At 41.5% G+C, this 21,475-nt stretch overlaps 1 protein-coding gene across 1 annotated transcript; it reads left to right on the top strand.

The window, feature by feature from the left end:
• Window positions 1–1,721: 1,721 nt before the first annotated feature.
• On the top strand, window positions 1,722–8,370 carry LOC115186509 (zinc finger protein 135-like; the record flags this gene model as incomplete). The annotated part of the gene is made up of 2 exons (XM_029746129.1): window positions 1,722–1,742; window positions 7,096–8,370. Coding segments are annotated over exons 1-2 (1,296 nt in total), but the record flags the coding sequence as incomplete, so codon positions are not given.
• Window positions 8,371–21,475: the final 13,105 nt, after the last annotated feature.

The following is a 21,475-nucleotide window of genomic DNA, read 5'->3' as shown; positions in this document are numbered from 1 at the left end:
AGTGCGTTGCCATGGATCACAATTTATTTTGACATGTTTTTCCGTGTTGGAGATGAGTTTTATCTCTTATTCTTTTCTGTATGTTTTTGAAACTGCACTGTTGGTTAGGGGCTCGTAAGTCAGCATTTCACTGTTAGGTCTACAGGTCTACACCTGTTGTATTCGGCACACGTGACTAATACAATTTGATTTGAGTTTATTTTGGGGTTCCAAGGGGACGAGAGTTCTAGAAGCTTGTGAGTTTTAGGAAGATGAGAGTTCTAGAAGCTAGTGGGGGAAAATATTTTTTTCTTGATGACAGCCAGTAGACACCATGTTTATATTGGTGAAGGTGAATCATTGTTTTTAATTGTTGACAGCAAGTTGTTTTCTGTTGATGGTGAGCAAACTTGTCCATCAAAGATATAGGATATATTTGTTGTCTTAAGGGGGAAGGTGTTACAGGCTTTGGTTTTTCCATTTATGGTTTGAGGTTTGGATTTTTGCACGTCTAGCTCGTTAGCCCGTCTAGCCCGTTAGCACGTCTAGCTCGTTAGCACGTCTAGCCCGTCAGCGCGTCTAGCTCGTTAGCACGTCTAGCCCGTCAGCACGTCTAGCTCGTCAGCACGTCTAGCTCGTCAGCACGTCTAGCTCGTCAGCACGTGTAGCTCTTTAGCACGTGTAGCTCGTCAGCACGTGTAGCTCGTCAGCACGTGTAGCTCGTCAAGCACCTGTAGCTCGTCAGCACGTGTAGCTCGTTAGCACGTCTAGCTCGTTAGCACGTAGGACGCACTGATTGGTGTCGCCTCGTTAGTCAGTATGTGTTACACCTGTGCTGGCTTGTCCATCTCGTTAGTGGGAAGGTGTTTCACCTGAGCTGGTCCAGGTTCTATTTAAGAGTGTCTGGCCCAGTGCTCCAGTTGTCTTGATACATGTGGTGAGTCAACACCTTTAGTTGCTCCACCTTTTTGGTTTGCTTCCTGTTTTTAAGTTTGGTGTGGGATTTTCTTTTGTTTGCCTCTTCTTGGGCAGATTTAATGGGTCTCATGGTGGGTGTCTTTTAACTCCCAGTTGTTGTTACTAGTCAACTTTCAGTGTCCCAAGCTTATATTTTGGGTTGGATATTGCATCCCATTAACATTTTAATCAATGGCATTTCCTTAGAATGCTCATTAGTCTATCAGATTATTATATAATTATATACTTTTTTTCTGATTTGGAACAATACGTAGAATCTTTAAATCGTATACAAAACAAAATGTCAAAAAAATTTATTCGATATATGTCTGTATTTGATTTGACATAATAGTTTATTTATTTTTCTCTAATTTCTTTGGAGTCCCTCTAGCTGTTATGTTATGTTTATGTTTTGCATGTTACTGTTATTTACAACAAGTTAAATAAAGATTTGTGCAAACTTTAAAAAATAAATAAAATAAAAACCCTCTCTCCTAGTATTTCTGTACGCCATCTTTGCTGAAGAAAGTCTCAGTCACTAGTGCAGCAGCAGCCTCCCCCGGTCCTAGTGCCGGTCTGATATGAAGTTTAAGATGCGACGTTGACGAAAAAAAGAAATCACAGAAAAAATATATTGACTGATATTGATTTATTTAAGGGGGGCTAATGAATATTTAGGCTAATGAATATTTTAGGACCAGCGATGTCCCTTATTCCTACCCTTTAACTTTTTGTCTGACAAAATAAACATTTTACTCAACTGCGTTACCCACTCCAGTCAGCAGATGGCGGTCGGTGAATTTAAGGTAATTTAACGCAATGCTGTTGGTGTGACGTATAATCTAGTGGACGGAACTCTTCTTTCAACAGCAGCAACAGTTAGTCGGACACCACGGTAGTTTGCTAGACGAAATAGCCGAACCAATAAAGCTCTTTAGACGCTTTAGTGTATATTAGCCACTGTGTTTTAAATCCACTACTGTTGTCTAGTTAGTTATCAGATTTAATTTCATATTTACGGTGTTGTTGTTATTCAGCTAGCGGGCTGGTTAAGTTAGCATTAGCCTAGCTAGCTAACATCTCCGACCATGAGTTCACTGAGCTACTCTCCTCCTGCTAAAGAAGAGGAGGACATCACAGTAAAACAAGAAGTAGAGGGTGAGGCCGTTACTGTGAAAGAAGAAAAAGACGCGTTCAGAGTGAAAGAGGAGGAGGATGTTACAGTAAAAGAAGAGGAGGATGCAGTTTATGGAGTGAAAGAGGAAGAGGGGGAGATGACTGTTACATCGATAAAGGAGGTGGAAGAAGAGGAGGAAACTGGATATCTGGTCCCGGTTTCCCAAACGCATCTTAAGGCGTCCAATGGTTCTAACGGTGAACTCAGCCATAAGATGGTTTTGAGAAACCGTTCCCTGATTAACACTAGTAAGTAGTGTCTTAAATACAGAGGCACAAACTCTGCAGTTGTTGAACTGATGTTTGGTGTTAAAGCGGAAATATGCAATAGCTACATCAATATTTGGACTTTAAATTATTTATTTATAGCCATTGATTCTTGAAGAATATAACTCATGCCTCATGAGCTTAGTTCAACTGTTGTACCCCATCAGAACCCCAAATAAGCTTTTTTTTTACTCCAATGTTTAGAAACAATGTCAATCAACACTGTATAGCCTCAACATGGTTAAAACTATAATGTTGATATCATGGATGGTCAGTCCTTGCATCCATAGGTCTGTCTATGAATTTGAGAGTAATTACATTTCTCCAGACCCATCATCATCTTATTACCAAAACAGTGGTGGAATGACAGCTTTGTTATTGTTTCAACTGCAGATTGGTTGATGTGGCTTGTTTAAAGGGACAATCTAGGATTTAAACAGAAACAAAATGGCTGCCCAGAGGCTTGGTTTGGTAAACAGCTGAGGGATGGGGGAAGGAGAAATGTAACCACTCTCAAATAAATAGAGAAAGCTATTGTAGCAACCGTAACCCAACACCTAGCGACCTCTTCAAGAAGTTCAGACATCTTGGCGTAACAGTTATAAGGTGTTGGCTTGACAGTCACTGGACCCAGGTTTGAGTCCAGCTCAGGGCTACCCCCTGAATTGACTACACTATAAATACAAGGACTGGCCATCCATAACGTCATAATGATAGTTTTAACCTGATTTCGAGGCTATATAGTATATTCTATAATTGCCCGTTAAGATTTGCTGTGGGGGTCAAATTTTTACAGCTGTTGGTACAGTTGAAGTGGGAAGTTTACATACACTTATGTAGGAGTCATTAAAACTCGTTTTTCAACCACTCCACAAATTTCTTGTTAACAAACTATCATTTTGGCAAGTCGGTTAGGACATCCACTTTGTGCATGACACAAGTAATTTTTCCAACAGTTGTTTACAGACCGATTATTTCTCCGTATAATTCACTGTATCACAATTCCAGTGGGTTTGAAGTTTACATACACTAAGTTGACTGCCTTTAAAGGTGAAACATACCTAGATTCAATAACATTTCTACGATTTAATAACATTCATGAATTGGTTTGAAACCTTTGTTTTAGAACCTTCTCAAAGTTGGTGCCTTGACGGTTTCTCACTCGTACCCTGACTTTTTAAAAGGGATTTTGGGACAATTAGCTTAGTTGTGTCACACGTTCCCTTAACTTTATTGACAACACCCAGATGGATACTGTCATTAAAATGGGTTTTCAATAATTACACATAATTCTTAATACTGTAGCTGTTTAGGTTACAGTCACATGTTCAACTATCATCAGCTGATCCAGGAAATCATTTTCTGAATTACAGTCAAATGACAAACATCACGACATGGGTATATTTGTTGTTAGGTGAAGTTATGGGTCCTACAGTAGGTCTATGTTATTGGTAGATGAAGTTAAGGGCCAATTTGGCAAACAGTGTACAATCCCTCATTGTCAGGCTGATGGAAAAGCCAAAGAGCATTTTACTGGTTTAATTTTTTTTAAGTACAAAGCGGTTGATTTGCGATAATCAAATCAAAGTTTATTTGTCACGTGCGACGAATACAACAGGTGTTTACAGTGAAATGCTTACTGACAGGCTCTAACCAATAGTGCGAAAAAAAGGTGTGTTTGTGTAAGTAAAGAAATAAAACAACAGTAAAAAGACATTTGAAAATAAGAGTAGCAAGGCTATATACAGACACCGGTTAGTCAGGCTTATTGAGGTAGTATGTACATGTAGATATGGTTAAAGTGACTATGCATATATGATGAACAGAGAGTAGCAGTAGCGTAAAAAGAGGGGTTGGCAGGTGGTGGGACACAATGCAGATAGCCGGGTTAGCCAATGTGCGGGAGCACTGGTTGGTCGGCCCAATTGAGGTAGTATGTACATGTAGATATGGTTAAAGTGACTATGTATATATGATGAACAGAGAGTAGCAGTAGCAAGGCTATATACAGACACCGGTTAGTCAGGCTGATTGAGGTAGTATGTACATGTAGGTATGGTTAAAGTGACTATGCATATATGATGAACAGAGAGTAGCAGTAGCGTAAAAAGAGGGGTTGGCAGGTGGTGGGACACAATGCAGATAGTCCGGTTAGCCAATGCATGGGAGCACTGGTTGGTCGGGACAATTGAGGTAGTATGTACATGAGTGTATAGTTAAAGTGACTATGCATATAAGATAAACTGAGAGTAGCAGCAGCTACTGGGTAATTGTTTGGTTACCTGTTCAGGAGTCTTATGGCTTGGGGGTAAAAACTGTTGAGAAGCCTTTTTGTCCTAGACTTGGCACTCTGGTACCGCTTGCCATGTGGTAGTAGAGAGAACTGTCTATGACTGGGGTGGCTGGGGTCTTTGACAATTTTTAGGGCCTTCCTCTGACACCGCCTGGTGTCGAGGACCTGGATGGCAGGCAGCTTTGTCCCAGTGATGTACTGGGCCGTACGCACTACCCTCTGAAGTGCCTTGCGATCGGAGGCCGAGCAATTGCCGTACCAGGCAGTGATGCAACCGGTCAGGATACTCTCGATGTTGCAGCTGTAGAACCTTTTGAGGATCTCAGGACCCATGCCAAATCTTTTTCGTTTCCTGAGGGGGAATAGGCTTTGTCGTGCCCTCTTCACGACTGTTCATGTGTTTGGACCATTCTAGTTTGTTGTTGATGTGGACACCAAGGAATTTGAAGCTCTCATCCTGCTCCACTACAGCCCCGTCGATGAGAATGGGGACATGCTCGGTTCTCCTTTTCCTGTAGTCCACAATCATCTCCTTAGTCTTGGTTACGTTGAGGGATAGGTTGTTATTCTGGCACCAACCGGCCAGGTCTCTGACCTCCTCCCTATAGGCTGTCTCGTCGTTGTCGGTGATCAGGCCTACCACTGTTGTGTCGTCAGCAAACTTAATGATGGTGTTGGAGTCATGCCTGGCCATGCAGTCGTGGGTGAACAGGGAGTACAGGAGGGGATTGAGCACGCACCCCTGGGGAGCTCCAGTGTTGAGGATCAGCGTGGCAGATGTGTTGCTACCTATTCTCACCACCTGAGGGCGGCCCATCAGGAAGTCCAGGATCCAGTTGCAGAGGGAGGTGTTTAGTCCCAGGTTCCTTAGAATAGTGATGAGCTTTGAGGGTACTATGGTGTTGAACGCTGAGCAGTAGTCAATGAATAGCATTCTCACATAAATGTTCCTTTTGTCCAGGTGGGAAAGGGCAGTGTGGAGTGCAATAGAGATTGCATCATCTGTGGATCTTTTTGGGCGGTATGCAAATTGGAGTGGGTCTAGGTTTCTGGGATAATGGTGTTGATGTGAGCCATTACCAGCCTTTCAAAGCACTTCATGGTTACGGACGTGAGTGCTACGGCTCTGTAGTCATTTAGGCAGGTTGCCTTTGTGTTCTTGGGCACAGGGACTATGGTGGTCTGCTTGAAGCATGTTGGTATTACAGACTCAATCAGGGACATGTTGAAAATGTCAGTGAAGACACCTGCCAGTTGGTCAGCACATGCCCGGAGCACACGTCCTGGTAATCCGTCTGTCCCCGCAGCCTTGTGTATGTTGACCTGTTTAAAGGTCTTACTCACGTCGGCTACGGAGAGCGTGATCACACAGTCGTCCGGAACAGCTGATGTTCTCATGCATGCCTCATTGTTGCTTGCCTCGAAGCGAGCATAGAAGTGATTTAGCTCGTCTGGTAGGATCGTGTCACTGGGCAGTGTCTAATCCAGGTGAGTGAGTGATCCAGTCTAATCCATCATTCGAGGTGTGATTGATGTGTGAGTGATCGCTGTCCTTATATCCAGAAGCTCTTTTCTGCAGAAACATTATGTACAGAATAATTTACAAATATCGCAAAAGAAAACACATAATAGCACAATTGGTTAGGAGACGGCCATCTCCTCCGGCGCCATTTTTGAGTTAAAAGCATTTTTACTGGTTGAAGTGTTTTTTAAGTACAAAGAGGTTGATTTGCGATGATGACACAAACATTATATTAAGCAGGACATTCAAGCGAGCCTTACAATTATAATCCAAAGTAGTGTGAAATGCACTCATAAGCAACCTGGAAATGGAGGTTACTTCCCTGAGTTTTCCCCGTTCACATTCAGAATACATTGTGAAAAACTCAAATCTTTGCTCACTATTTTTGCTCCAGGCAGATATACTACATCCATAACTATTGGTTTCCTCATTAGCAGGGAGGTGTTTCTGCAATCAAATTGCATGTGCATCGCCCTCGTGCCGCAATTTTGTTAAACACAGAAAGGGGCCTATATTTGAGACCAAAAGTCGTCTGGCACACTGCTTAGAGTTTCAACAACATGAATAACTTCATTTCTAGCCTACAATCATCGATGTTACTACTAATGTGAAAACAAGACTAAATATGACTATTCTTGCTCATTTTAAGACAATTGTCAAATAATTGTAACATTCATTACAGACGTCAATTGTTGTACAACATCATGGCTACGCTGTTGGCATCACCTTTTACAGTGGATTACCGCTGTTGTGGGCCTTTAACCATCTGTCTGACTTTGTTGTTCACACAGGAGAGAGACGTGACTATCGTGGGTCCTCTGGGGAGCCTCAACAACCTCATGATGCTGACAAGGCAGAGAAGAGTCTCTCCACATTAGAACACCTCAAAAAACACCCGCAGAGACCCACAGGGAAGAGAACTCACTGCTGCTCTGACTGTGGGAAGAGTTTTGTTTCTTCAGGACATTTAAAATCACACCAGAGAATACACACGGGAGAGAAACCTTATAGCTGTGCTCAATGTGGGAAGAGTTTTACTACATCTGGCCAGCTGACTTTACACCAGAGAACACACACAGGAGAGAAACCTTATAGCTGTGCTCAATGTGGGAAGAGTTTTGTTCAATCTGGCCAGCTGACTTTACACCAGAGAACACACACAGGGGAGAAACCTTATAGCTGTGATCAATGTGGGAAGAGTTTTGTTCAATCTGGCCAGCTGACTTTACACCAGAGAACACACACAGGAGAAAAACCTTATACCTGTGATCAGTGTGGGAAGAGTTTTGTACAATCTGGCCAGCTGACTTTACACCAGAGTACACACACAGGAGAGAAATCTTATAGCTGTGATCATTGTGGGAAGAGTTGTGTGGCATCTAGAAGTTTGACTCTACACCAGAGAATACACACAGGAGAGAAACCTTATAGCTGTAATCAATGTGGGACGAATTTTGCTCCATCTAGCAGTCTGACTCTACACCATAGAATACACACAGGAGAGAAATCCTATAGCTGTAATCAAGGTGGGAAGCGTTTTACTACATCTGGCCAGCTGACTTTACACCAGAGAACACACACAGGAGAGAAATCTTATAGCTGTGATCAATGTGGGAAGAGTTTTGCAGCATCAAGAAGTCTGACTCTACACCAGAGAATGCACACAGGAGAGAAGCCTTATAGCTGTGATCAATGTGGGAAGAGTTTTGCTGCATCTAGAAATCTGACTCTACACCAGAGAATACACACAGGAGAGAAGCCTTATACCTGTGATCAATGTGGGAAGAGTTTTACAGGATCTAGCAATCTGACAATACACCAGAGAACACACACAGGAGAGAAACCTTATAGCTGTGATCATTGTGGGAAGAGTTTTGGTCAATCTGGGAAGCTGACTGTACACAGGAGAATACACACAGGAGAGAAGCCTTACAGCTGTGATCAATGTGGGAAGAGTTTTACAGGATCTAGAAATCTGACAATACACCAGAGAATACACACAGGAGAGAAGCCTTATAGCTGTGATCAATGTGGGAAGAGTTTTACAGGACCTAGAAATCTGACAATACACCAGAGAATACACACAGGAGAGAAGCCTTATAGCTGTGATCAATGTGGGAAGAGTTTTATTACATCTAGCAATCTGACTCGACACCAGAGAACACACACAGGAGAGAAATCTCATAGCTGTGACCAGAGATAATCTGATAAAAGATCTCTGATCAAACATCAGAAAATGCATGGATGAGTTGTTTCATGATATCAATGAATTAATGTCACAATGTAGAATGTTTTAACATTGTAGTAGGAGTATTTTACATTTGTCACAATGTAGAGCCCTAAATGTTTGTCCCCTGTTCTATTGATTTCAACATGATATGGATATTAGCCTCAGGGGGAAAATCCAGGCTCTGAAATGGAAGAGATACTATTTATGTGATTTAACAAAAAGTGACTAACAAAAAAATTGTTGTTACATTTACCACGTTGGTGACCCACTGGAATCAAAATGCAACACTTCAAAATGTAGCTAGCTGTTTTCTACAAATGGTCCTCTAACCAGGGATGTACACATTATTCCCAGATTCCTTGTTTTTTTTAGCTGTTAGTTTTAACAGGACGTGCAACCTCATCTCCCTCCTGTCACACAAATGATTTTAGCGATGACTGATGACAAATAAGTGTTGTGTTCCTTTGTTTAGGGACCCCTACATTTAAATGCAACAACATGCCTATCTAGTGAACCCTGAAAAGAGAGAGAAGCTCAGCGGTGAGGTGGAAAGTTACTATGGATATTGCAGGAGTTTCCTCTTGAAATTAGACTTATTCAATTTATTTTGACTGCATGTTTTTCCGTATTGGAGATAAGTTTTGTTTGGACTCGTTCCAAGGGGACGAGAGTTCTAGAAACTAGTGAGTTTTAGGAAGACGAGAGTTCTAGAAGCTAGTGAGTTTTAGGAAGATGAGAGTTCTAGTAAAAGAAAAAGGTGAAAAATAATTGTAATTAAATTTTAAAAATAATACGATTGTATATTATTTTTTAGAATTTTTTAAATTGTTGTCAGCCAGTAGACACCATGTTTATATTGGTGAAGGTGAAGCATTGTAGTTGATTATAATGAGAAATGGAAGTTGTTTTCTGTTGGTGGTAAGCATTCTCTTAAGGGGGAAGGTGTTACAGTCTTTCTTTTAACCTGTTAGGGCTAGGGGGCAGTATTTACACGGCCGGATAAAAAACGTACCCGATTTAATCTGGTTACTAATCCTATCCAGTAACTAGAATATGCATATACTTATTATATATGGATAGAAAACACGCTAAAGTTTCTAAAACTGTTTGAATGGTGTCTGTGAGTATAACAGAACTCATATGGCAGGCAAAAACCTGAGAGATTCCTTTACAGGAAGTGGCCTGTCTGACCATTTATTGGCTTTCTTTGACATCTCTTCCCAAAACAAAGGATCTCTGCGGTAACGTGACACTTCCCACGGCTCCAATGGGCTCTCAGAGCCCGGGAAAAACCTGAATGACGTAATTCAAAGCCCTGGCTGAAACACACGAGCGCTTTTGCTAAGTGGTCTATCAGAGGACAAAGGGCTTAGGCTCGTGCACTGGCTGTCCCCGTCTTTCTGTTTTTCCCTCTATTTACCGAAACGTGGATTCCCGGTCGGAATATTATCGCTTTTTTACGAGATAAATTGCATAAAAATTGATTTTAAACAGTGGTTGACATGCTTCGAAGTACGGTAATGGAATATTTAGAAATGTTTTGTCACGAAATGCCCCATGCGCACGACCCTGATTTACCATTTCGGATAGTGTCTAGAACGCACTAACAAAACGCCGCTGTTTGGATATAACGATGGATTATTTGGGACCAAACCAACATTTGTTTTTGAAGTAGAAGTCCTGGGAGTGCATTCTGACGAAGAACAGGAAAGGTAATAACATTTTTCTTATAGTAAATCTGATTTTGGTGAAGGCTAAACTTGCCGGGTGTCTAAATAGCTAGCCCGTGATGGCTGGGCTATGTACTTAGAATATTGCAAAATGTGCTTTCACCAAAAAGCTATTTTAAAATCGGACATATCGAGTGCATAGAGGAGTTCTGTATCTATAATTCTTAAAATAATTGTTATGCTTTTTGTGAACGTTTATCGTGAGTAATTTAGTAAATTGTTAGTAAATTCCCCGGAAGTTTGCGAGGGTATGCTAGTTCTGAACGTCACATGCTAATGTAAAAAGCTGTTTTTTTTATATAAATATGAACTTGATTGAACAAAACATGCATGTATTGTATAACATAATGTCCTAAGATTGTCATCTGATGAAGATCATCAAAGGTTAGTGCTGCATTTAGCTGTCTTCTGGGTTTTTGTGACATTATATGCTAGCTTGAAAAATGGGTGTCTGATTATTTCTGGCTGGGTACTCTGCTGACATAATCTAATGTTTTGCTTTCGTTGTAAAGCCTTTTTGAAATCGGACAGTGTGGTTAGATTAACGAGAGTCTTGTCTTTAAAATGCTGTAAAATTGTCATATGTTTGAGAAATTGAAGTAATAGCATTTCTAAGGTATTTGAAAATCGCGCCACAGGATTCAACTGGCTGTTACATAGGTGGGACGATTTGGTGCCACCTAGCCCAGAGAGGTTTTAAGATGTTAGTCTTTTTGGTTTTTCCATTTTATGTTTTGAGGTTGGACGTTTGTATATTATTATTTAGAAATACGTGTTTTTTTCTTGTTTTTAATTGTTGACAGCCAGTAGACACCATGTTTATATTGGTGAAGGTGAAGCATTGTGGTTGATTATATTGGGAAATGAAGTTGTTTTCTGTTGGTGGTAAGCAAACTTGTCCAAAAGAAATGTAGGATATATTTGTTGTCTTAAGGGGGAAGGTGTTACAGGCTTTGGTTTTTCCATTTATGTTTTGGGGTTTGAACTTTAGCGTGTATAGCTCGTTAGCGTGTATAGCTCGTTAGCGCGTATAGCTCGTTAGCGCGTATAGCTCGTTAGCGCGTATAGCTCGTTAGCGCGTATAGCTCGTTAGCGCGTATAGCTCGTTAGCGCGTATAGCTCGTTAGCGCGTATAGCTCGTTAGCGCGTATAGCTCGTTAGCGCGTCTAGCTCGTTAGCGCGTCTAGCTCGTTAGCGCGTCTAGCTCGTTAGCGCGTCTAGCTCGTTAGCGCATAGGACGCACTGATTGGTGTCACCTCGTTAGTCAGTATGTGTTACACCTGTGCTGGCTTGTCCATCTCGTTAGTGGGAAGGTGTTTCACCTGAGCTGGTCCAGGTTCTATTTAAGAGTGTCTGGCCCAGTGCTCCAGTTGTCTTGATACATGTGGAGAGTCAACACCTTTAGTTGCTCCACCTTTTTGGTTTGCTACCTGTCTTTAAGTTTGGTGTGGGTTATTCTTTTGTTTTCCTCTTCTTGGGCAGATTTAGTGGGTCTCATGGTGGGTGTATTTTATGTCCCAGTTGTTGTTACTAGTCAACTTTCAGTGGACACGGAGAGCAAAATTACAAAATTATGTTATAATACTTTTTTTTGCAACAAATGGTGGTTTTATGCAACAGAATAGAGGGTTCTTATAACTATTGTGTCAGTGTGTTCTACTGAGGATGGGCCTCTGGGAAAAAACACTGACAGGAGATTTACAATGTCTTTTGGTTGATAAACCTAAAGAGACTGCATTCCAGAGCATGAGTTAATGTTTCTGTTCTATATGGTACCAGGTAGAGATATCCCCAGGGCCAGACCCTAGGATCTACACAGAGTACTGTTTTTACAGCAGATACTGTCTGCTGAGAATTATAAGTGTCTTTCATACAAATCTTAACCTTGTGACCCATTCTATACATCTGTTGTTTGCCATGTAGGTTAAAAGGGGTGTATCTTGGCTGTAAAATACCTTTGTACTTTTGTTTCGTGGCTCTCAACGAGTCATCTGGGGGTGATTCGTCGACCGGCCATCATTATCGTAGAGCACCCAATTGATTAATTTTGTGTATGTGTTGTATTGACCTGCTCCCTTATTAATAAGTGAATAAAGGTTTAGTTTAAGAATAACTCTGACTTGTGTGATAAGTTTCTCTTCTCATTTGATATTAAAGAAATTAACAACCACATTTGGCGATGGGGATGTGAATCTTCACTTGGTGACCGCTCCCGGTGACCTGGGTAAATGGTGCACGAGGGATCCCTCTAGCAGATGGACCCACATTGGATCTGAGAGGCAGCAAGCTGAGTGGATACCACATCTTGAATGTAGTTTAAAAATAAAGAATGAGGTGAGCGAAACAAGTGGAATTTTTAGAAAAGCCTCGTAGACTCGGTGTGTATTCCTGTGTGAGGGGGGCACCTTGGAGGTGTAAACAGGGCCGAGGCAGTAGGCTCTGAGTGTGTTTTCCTGAGTGAGGGGGGCACCTTGGAGGTGTAAAGAGGGGCGAGCCAGCTATCTGTGAGCTGTATGAAATCTAGAATCTGTGTTTACTAGTTAAGACCATCTATGATATAGTATAAGATAGTAAGGTGCCCCTGTAATTGTTTTAAACATGTAATTATTTTAAACCTGTAATTATTTTAAACCTGTACCCCATTTTAGAAGTATTGAAAGATGTAAATGTATGAGTTACATTATCCTAGGAACTAACCATTAGATAGAAATGTGAAAATATTCCTGCAGGTTAAAATATTGTTGAAAAACAACTAATTGATTAGGTATGTTTGGGAATAGCATTGTGTGGCTGTGGTATGAGAGTTGTGTGACTGTGGTATGAGAGTTGTGTGACTGTGATATGAGAGTTGTGTGACTGTGATATGAGAGTTGTGACTGTTGTATGAGAGTTGTGTGACTGTGGTATGAGAGTTGTGACTGTGGTATGAGAGTTGTGTGACTGTTATATGAGAGTTGTGACTGTGATATGAGAGTTGTGACTGTGGTATGAGAGTTGTGTGACTGTGGTATGAGAGTTGTGACTGTGATATGAGAGTTGTGTGACTGTGGTATGAGAGTTGTGTGACTGTGATATGAGAGTTGTGTGACTGTGATATGAGAGTTGTGTGACTGTGGTATGAGAGTTGTGTGACTGTGGTACGAGAGTTGTGTGACTGTGATACGGGAGTTGTGTGACTGTGGTATGAGAGTTGTGTGACTGTGGTATGAGAGTTGTGTGACTGTGATATGAGAGTTGTGTGACTGTGGTATGAGAGTTGTGTGACTGTGGTATGAGAGTTGTGTGACTGTGATATGAGAGTTGTGTGACTGTGGTATGGGAGTTGTGTGACTGATATGAGAGTTGTGTGACTGTGATATGAGAGTTGTGTGACTGTGATATGAGAGTTGTGTGACTGTGGTATGGGAGTTGTGTGACTGATATGAGAGTTGTGTGACTGTGATATGAGAGTTGTGTGACTGTGATATGAGAGTTGTGTGACTGTGATATGAGAGTTGTGTGACTGTGATATGAGAGTTGTGTGACTGTGATACGGGAGTTGTGTGACTGTGATATGAGAGTTGTGTGACTGTGGTATGGGAGTTGTGTGACTGTGATATGAGAGTTGTGTGACTGTGGTATGAGAGTTGTGTGACTGTGGTATGAGAGTTGTGTGACTGTGATACGGGAGTTGTGTGAATGTGGAAATGAGTCTTAATCTGTCGTCTGGATAGTAACATATAGAAATTTGCTGAATCAGATGATTGAAATGTGGATAATAAATAATGATATTTTAGAAAGCAGCGGAAGGTCTATAGTTCCTGGGAGGCTTGATTTTGCCGTGGTCTCTGGGAGGTTAGAGAACCGTTGAGGATCCCATGGTCATTGTCCGGGAAACAAAAGTTTATCTTTTGTTCTGCTGGGAGTATTTATAGAGAGCTGCTTCGTAGCTGTGGAGAGTCCTTGAAAAAGCAAATGGAATGGTTGTCGTGACTACCTGAGAATTTCTTACGTTTGATATGGATTCTGTGAATATATGAACATATGATGAATTGTATGTGTGTATAATGATTACTAGAGATTTGATGAAGTAATACTGGGAATATAATTAGATACAATTTAAACAACCCATATGTAGACGAACGTAGGTTTTGAGTTGGTATCTTTTAATGGATAATTTGATAAAGATGAGGTTTAAGCATTATTAAACAGTCTACAAAGTCTGGCCAGTTGTCTCAGAAACTGATGGGAGTGTGTCCACTTTAGGGTAAGTTGCCCTAACGATGAAACTATAAAACGTCCAGGTACTACAATTGAAATAAAACAATTGTTTGGGGGGGGGGGGAGATGAGAAGCAGGACAGGTCACCGTCCTTAGTTAGTAAGTTAGTTAGTTAGTTAGTTAGTTAGTTAGTTATACTAGTTAACTATCAACGTTAGCTAGTTCATTATCACAAAAGTGAGAACTGCTCTAGATTAGAAACTTACGTTAATGAGTGTAAAGCCATGTTGGCTTTATGGAAACGATATACAATATATGGTAAAGAATATAGTTGAGGGAATAATCCAAACCTAGTTGTGCCTAGTTAGGACATAACGTTAGCTAGCTAGCTAACGGTACTGTACTGTAGCTCATACAACGCCGACGGTCAAACCCGGCTTTCTAATATTTACGTTCATTAACTATAGTAACGTTAAGGAAGATATTCACAGAAAACCATCATTGTCTTCGTTATTCATTATTAGTATGTTATATTATTATAATAAATGATTTCGAGACATATTCAGAGCCAAACATCAACCCAACTTAACCTTTTTACCTGTTGTCGCATCCAAACTTGTCACCATCGTTTTCAGTTGTAATTGCGAAGTTCCCGGAAGAAGTCCAGCAACAACGGAGGTTCCTCGATGAACCCACCTTCTAACAAGTTCTTTGAAGAACCTTTTGGGGCTGTTTTTCATTGACCAAGAACCCTACGGTTCTTAGGGGATCTGAGAACAACTCCAGTTGAACCCTTCATTTTTAGAGTGTAGTCGGCTCTATTTACTCTCAGATTCAAACATGATGATTAGTATCAACGATCAAGTGTAGTTGGTAAACACGTGATCTTGGTTTGTGTATGTGTGTGGAGAACGAAACACAGACTAACTGTGAATTGGTCGTCTCGTTCTGTAGCTACAGCTAGTTATTCTAGTCTTCTAGTGAGGTGTCAAAACAACAGGAAATCACTCTAGAAACAGTTCCTGTGAAGTAGATCAACGGTTCCCTGAATTGGGCCAAGCGCCTTTGGCCTGTCTGCCCAGAGGGTGTGTGTGAGGTTGCACACCCACACAAACACACACATAAACTTCTCAACCTTAAAGAGATCCTTCAACACATTAGAAGTCATATCAACTTAAAGAGGTTAACATAGATTTTCCCTCACAAGAGATAAATCAGATCCAGACTGAACTGTGTGACATAGTAGGGAGTTGTAGTTTCTCTAGAGATAAATCAGACCCAGACTGAACTGTGTGATGTAGTAGGGAGTTGTAGTTTCTCTAGAGATAAATCAGATCCAGACTGAACTGTGCGATGTTGTAAATTTGTATTTTCCAAGAGGCCAATATTATACATAGTTTAGCGTATAAAACCTTGTAATCAACTACAATGACCATAATCCACTGCGCGCCTACTTGTCTTGTCTGTGTTTCTTTTACACCTGTGTTAAGTTCTAAATAAAGAGTAAAAACTCAGACTATAAGTGAAGCTCAAACCAAGTTTATTCACCCACTGAGTCCCAGCTGCATGAGACCAAGACATATTCACACAAGCTGCTGGTATTTAACCCTTTATGCCGATGTCTCCTCCTTACTGGTATTAACCCTTTATGCTGAGTCTCCTCCTTGCTGGTATTAACCCTTTATGCTGAGTCTCCTCCTTACTGGTATTAACCCTTTATGCTGAGTCTCCTCCTTACTGGTATTAACCCTTTATGCTGAGTCTCCTCCTTTATGCTGAGTCTCCTCCTTGCTGGTATTAACCCTTTATCCTGAGTCTCCTCCTTACTGGTATTTAACCCTTTATGCTGAGTCTCCTCCTTACTGGTATTTAACCCTTTATGCTGAGTCTCCTCCTTACTGGTATTAATACCAGTAAGGAGGAGACTCAGCATAAAGGGTTAATACCAGTAAGGAGGAGACTCAGCATAAAGGAGGAGACTCAGCATAAAGGGTTAATACCAGTAAGGAGGAGACTCAGCATAAAGGGTTAATACCAGTAAGGAGGAGACTCAGCATAAAGGGTTAATACCAGTAAGGAGGAGACTCAGCATAAAGGGTTAATACCAGTAAGGAGGAGACTCAGCATAAAGGGTTAATACCAGTAAGGAGGAGACTCAGCATAAAGGGTTAATACCAGTAAGGAGGAGACTCAGCATAAAGGGTTAATACCAGTAAGGAGGAGACTCAGCATAAAGGGTTAAATACCAGTAAGGAGGAGACTCAGCATAAAGGGTTAAATACCAGTAAGGAGGAGACTCAGGATAAAGGGTTAATACCAGTAAGGAGGAGACTCAGCATAAAGGAGGAGACTCAGCATAAAGGGTTAATACCAGTAAGGAGGAGACTCAGCATAAAGGGTTAATACCAGTAAGGAGGAGACTCAGCATAAAGGGTTAATACCAGTAAGGAGGAGACTCAGCATAAAGGGTTAATACCAGTAAGGAGGAGACTCAGCATAAAGGGTTAATACCAGTAAGGAGGAGACTCAGCATAAAGGGTTAATACCAGTAAGGAGGAGACTCAGCATAAAGGGTTAAATACCAGTAAGGAGGAGACTCAGCATAAAGGGTTAAATACCAGTAAGGAGGAGACTCAGCATAAAGGGTTAAATACCAGTAAGGAGGAGACTCAGCATAAAGGGTTAATACCAGTAAGGAGGAGACTCAGCATAAAGGGTTAATACCAGTAAGGAGGAGACTCAGCATAAAGGGTTAATACCAGTAAGGAGGAGATTCAGCATAAAGGGTTAAATACCAGTAAGGAGGAGACTCAGCATAAAGGGTTAAACACCAGTAAGGAGGAGACTCAGCATAAAGGGTTAAATACCAGTAAGGAGGAGACTCAGCATAAAGGGTTAATACCAGTAAGGAGGAGACTCAGCATAAAGGGTTAAATACCAGTAAGGAGGAGACTCAGCATAAAGGGTTAATACCAGTAAGGAGGAGACTCAGCATAAAGGGTTAAATACCAGTAAGGAGGAGACTCAGCATAAAGGGTTAATACCAGTAAGGAGGAGACTCAGCATAAAGGGTTAATACCAGTAAGGAGGAGACTCAGCATAAAGGGTTAACCCTTTATGCTGAGTCTCCTCCTTACTGGTATTAACCCTTTATGCTGAGTCTCCTCCTTACTGGTATTAACCCTTTGTGCTGAGTCTCCTCCTTTATGCTGAGTCTCCTCCTTACTGGTATTAACCCTTTATGCTGAGTCTCCTCCTTACTGGTATTTAACCCTTTCTGCTGAGTCTCCTCCTTACTGGTATTAACCCTTTATGCTGAGTCTCCTCCTTACTGGTATTAACCCTTTATGCTGAGTCTCCTCCTTACTGGTATTAACCCTTTATGCTGAGTCTCCTCCTTACTGGTATTAACCCTTTATGCTGAGTCTCCTCCTTACTGGTATTTAACCCTTTATGCTGAGTCTCCTCCTTACTGGTATTAACCCTTTATGCTGAGTCTCCTCCTTACTGGTATTTAACCCTTTATGCTGAGTCTCCTCCTTACTGGTGTTTAACCCTTTATGCTGAGTCTCCTCCTTACTGGTATTTAACCCTTTATGCTGAATCTCCTCCTTACTGGTATTAACCCTTTATGCTGAGTCTCCTCCTTACTGGTATTAACCCTTTATGCTGAGTCTCCTCCTTACTGGTATTAACCCTTTATGCTGAGTCTCCTCCTTACTGGTATTAACCCTTTATGCTGAGTCTCCTCCTTACTGGTATTTAACCCTTTATGCTGAGTCTCCTCCTTACTGGTATTAACCCTTTATGCTGAGTCTCCTCCTTACTGGTATTTAACCCTTTATGCTGAGTCTCCTCCTTACTGGTGTTTAACCCTTTATGCTGAGTCTCCTCCTTACTGGTATTTAACCCTTTATGCTGAATCTCCTCCTTACTGGTATTAACCCTTTATGCTGAGTCTCCTCCTTACTGGTATTAACCCTTTATGCTGAGTCCTCCTATGTATTAACCCTTTGCTGAGTCTCCTCCTTACTGGTATTAACCCTTATGCTGAGTCTCCTCCTTACTGGTATTAACCCTTTATAATGAGTCTCCTCCTTACTGGTATTAACCCTTTATGCTGAGTCTCCTCCTTACTGGTATTTAACCCTTTATGCTAAGTCTCCTCCTTACTGGTATTAACCCTTTATGCTGAGTCTCCTCCTTACTGGTATTAACCCTTTATGCTGAGTCTCCTCCTTTATGCTGAGTCTCCTCCTTACTGGTATTAACCCTTTATGCTGAGTCTCCTCCTTACTGGTATTAACCCTTTATGCTGAGTCTCCTCCTTACTGGTATTAACCCTTTGTGCTGAGTCTCCTCCTTTATGCTGAGTCTCCTCCTTACTGGTATTTACCCTTTATGCTGAGTCTCCTCCTTACTGGTATTTAACCCTTTATGCTGATTCTCCTCCTTACTGGTATTAACCCTTTATGCTGAGTCTCCTCCTTACTGGTATTAACCCTTTATGCTGAGTCTCCTCCTTACTGGTATTTAACCCTTTATGCTAAGTCTCCTCCTTACTGGTATTAACCCTTTATGCTGAGTCTCCTCCTTACTGGTATTAACCCTTTATGCTGAGTCTCCTCCTTACTGGTATTTAACCCTTTATGCTGAGTCTCCTCCTTACTGGTATTAACCCTTTATGCTGAGTCTCCTCCTTACTGGTATTAACCCTTTATGCTGAGTCTCCTCCTTACTGGTATTAACCCTTTATGCTGAGTCTCCTCCTTACTGGTATTTAACCCTTTATGCTGAGTCTCCTCCTTACTGGTATTAACCCTTTATGCTGAGTCTCCTCCTTACTGGTATTAACCCTTTATGCTGAGTCTCCTCCTTACTGGTATTTAACCCTTTATGCTGAGTCTCCTCCTTACTGGTATTTAACCCTTTATGCTGAGTCTCCTCCTTACTGGTATTAACCCTTTATGCCGAGTCTCCTCCTTACTGGTATTAACCCTTTATGCTGAGTCTCCTCCTTACTGGTATTTAACCCTTTATGCTGAGTCTCCTCCTTACTGGTATTAACCCTTTATGCTGAGTCTCCTCCTTACTGGTATTTAACCCTTTATGCTGAGTCTCCTCCTTTATGCTGAGTCTCCTCCTTACTGGTATTAACCCTTTATGCTGAGTCTCCTCCTTACTGGTATTAACCCTTTATGCTGAGTCTCCTCCTTACTGGTAATTAACCCTTTATGCCAAGTCTCCTCCTTACTGGTAATAACCCTTTATGCTGAGTCTCCTCCTTACTGGTATTTAACCCTTTATTCTGAGTCTCCTCCTTACTGGTATTTAACCCTTTATGCTGAGTCTCCTCCTTACTGGTATTAACCCTTTATGCTGAGTCTCCTCCTTACTGGTATTAACCCTTTATGCTGAGTCTCCTCCTTACTGGTATTTACCCTTTATGCTGAGTCTCCTCCTTTATGCTGAGTCTCCTTACCCTTACTGGTTATTTAACCCTTTATGCTGAGTCTCCTCCTTACTGGTATTAACCCTTTATGCTGAGTCTCCTCCTTACTGGTATTTAACCCTTTATGCTGAGTCTCCTCCTTACTGGTATTAACCCTTTATGCTGAGTCTCCTCCTTACTGGTATTAACCCTTTATGCTGAGTCTCCTCCTTACTGGTATTAACCCTTTATGCTGAGTCTCCTCCTTACTGGTATTAACCCTTTATGCTGAGTCTCCTCCTTACTGGTATTAACCCTTTATGCTGAGTCTCCTCCTTACTGGTATTAACCCTTTATGCTGAGTCTCCTCCTTACTGGTATTAACCCTTTATGCTGAGTCTCCTCCTTACTGGTGTTTAACCCTTTATGCTGAGTCTCCTCCTTACTGGTATTAACCCTTTATGCTGAGTCTCCTCCTTACTGGTATTAACCCTTTATGCTGAGTCTCCTCCTTACTGGTATTAACCCTTTATGCTGAGTCTCCTCCTTACTGGTATTAACCCTTTATGCTGAGTCTCCTCCTTACTGGTATTTAACCCTTTATGCTGAGTCTCCTCCTTACTGGTATTAACCCTTTATGCTGAGTCTCCTCCTACTGGTATTTAACCCTTTATGCTGAGTCTCCTCCTTACTGGTATTAACCCTTTATGCTGAGTCTCCTCCTTACTGGTATTTAACCCTTTATGCTGAGTCTCCTCCTTACTGGTATTAACCCTTTATGCTGAGTCTCCTCCTTACTGGTATTAACCCTTTATGCTGAGTCTCCTCCTTTATGCTGAGTCTCCTCCTTACTGGTCTTAACCCTTTATGCTGAGTCTCCCCCTTTATGCTGAGTCTCCTCCTTACTGGTATTAACCCTTTATGCTGAGTCTCCTCCTTACTGGTATTTAACCCTTTATGCTGAGTCTCCCCCTTACTGGTATTAACCCTTTATGCTGAGTCTCCTCCTTACTGGTATTAACCCTTTATGCTGAGTCTCCTCCTTGCTGGTATTTAACCCTTTATGATGAGTCTCCTCCTTTATGCTGAGTCTCCTCCTTACTGGTATTAACCCTTTATGCTGAGTCTCCTCCTTACTGGTATTTAACCCTTTATGCTGAGTCTCCTCCTTACTGGTATTAACCCTTTATGCTGAGTCTCCTCCTTACTGGTGTTTAACCCTTTATGTTGAGTCTCCTCCTTACTGGTATTAACCCTTTATGCTGAGTCTCCCCCTTTATGCTGAGTCTCCTCCTTACTGGTATTAACCCTTTATGCTGAGTCTCCTCCTTACTGGTATTAACCCTTTATGCTGAGTCTCCTCCTTACTGGTATTAACCATTTATGCTGAGTCTCCTCCTTACTGGTATTAACCCTTTATGCTGAGTCTCCTCCTTACTGGTATTAACCCTTTATGCTGAGTCTCCTCCTTACTGGTATTAACCCTTTGTGCTGAGTCTCCTCCTTTATGCTGAGTCTCCTCCTTACTGGTATTTACCCTTTATGCTGAGTCTCCTCCTTACTGGTATTTAACCCTTTATGCTGATTCTCCTCCTTACTGGTATTAACCCTTTATGCTGAGTCTCCTCCTTACTGGTATTAACCCTTTAGCTGAGTCTCCTCCTTACTGGTATTTAACCCTTTATGCTAA

The sequence above is a fragment of the Salmo trutta genome, unplaced genomic scaffold (genome assembly GCF_901001165.1).
Source record: "Salmo trutta unplaced genomic scaffold, fSalTru1.1, whole genome shotgun sequence".
NCBI classification, from domain to species: Eukaryota; Metazoa; Chordata; class Actinopteri; order Salmoniformes; family Salmonidae; genus Salmo; species Salmo trutta.
This window is presented reverse-complemented; position numbering and strand designations above follow the sequence as displayed.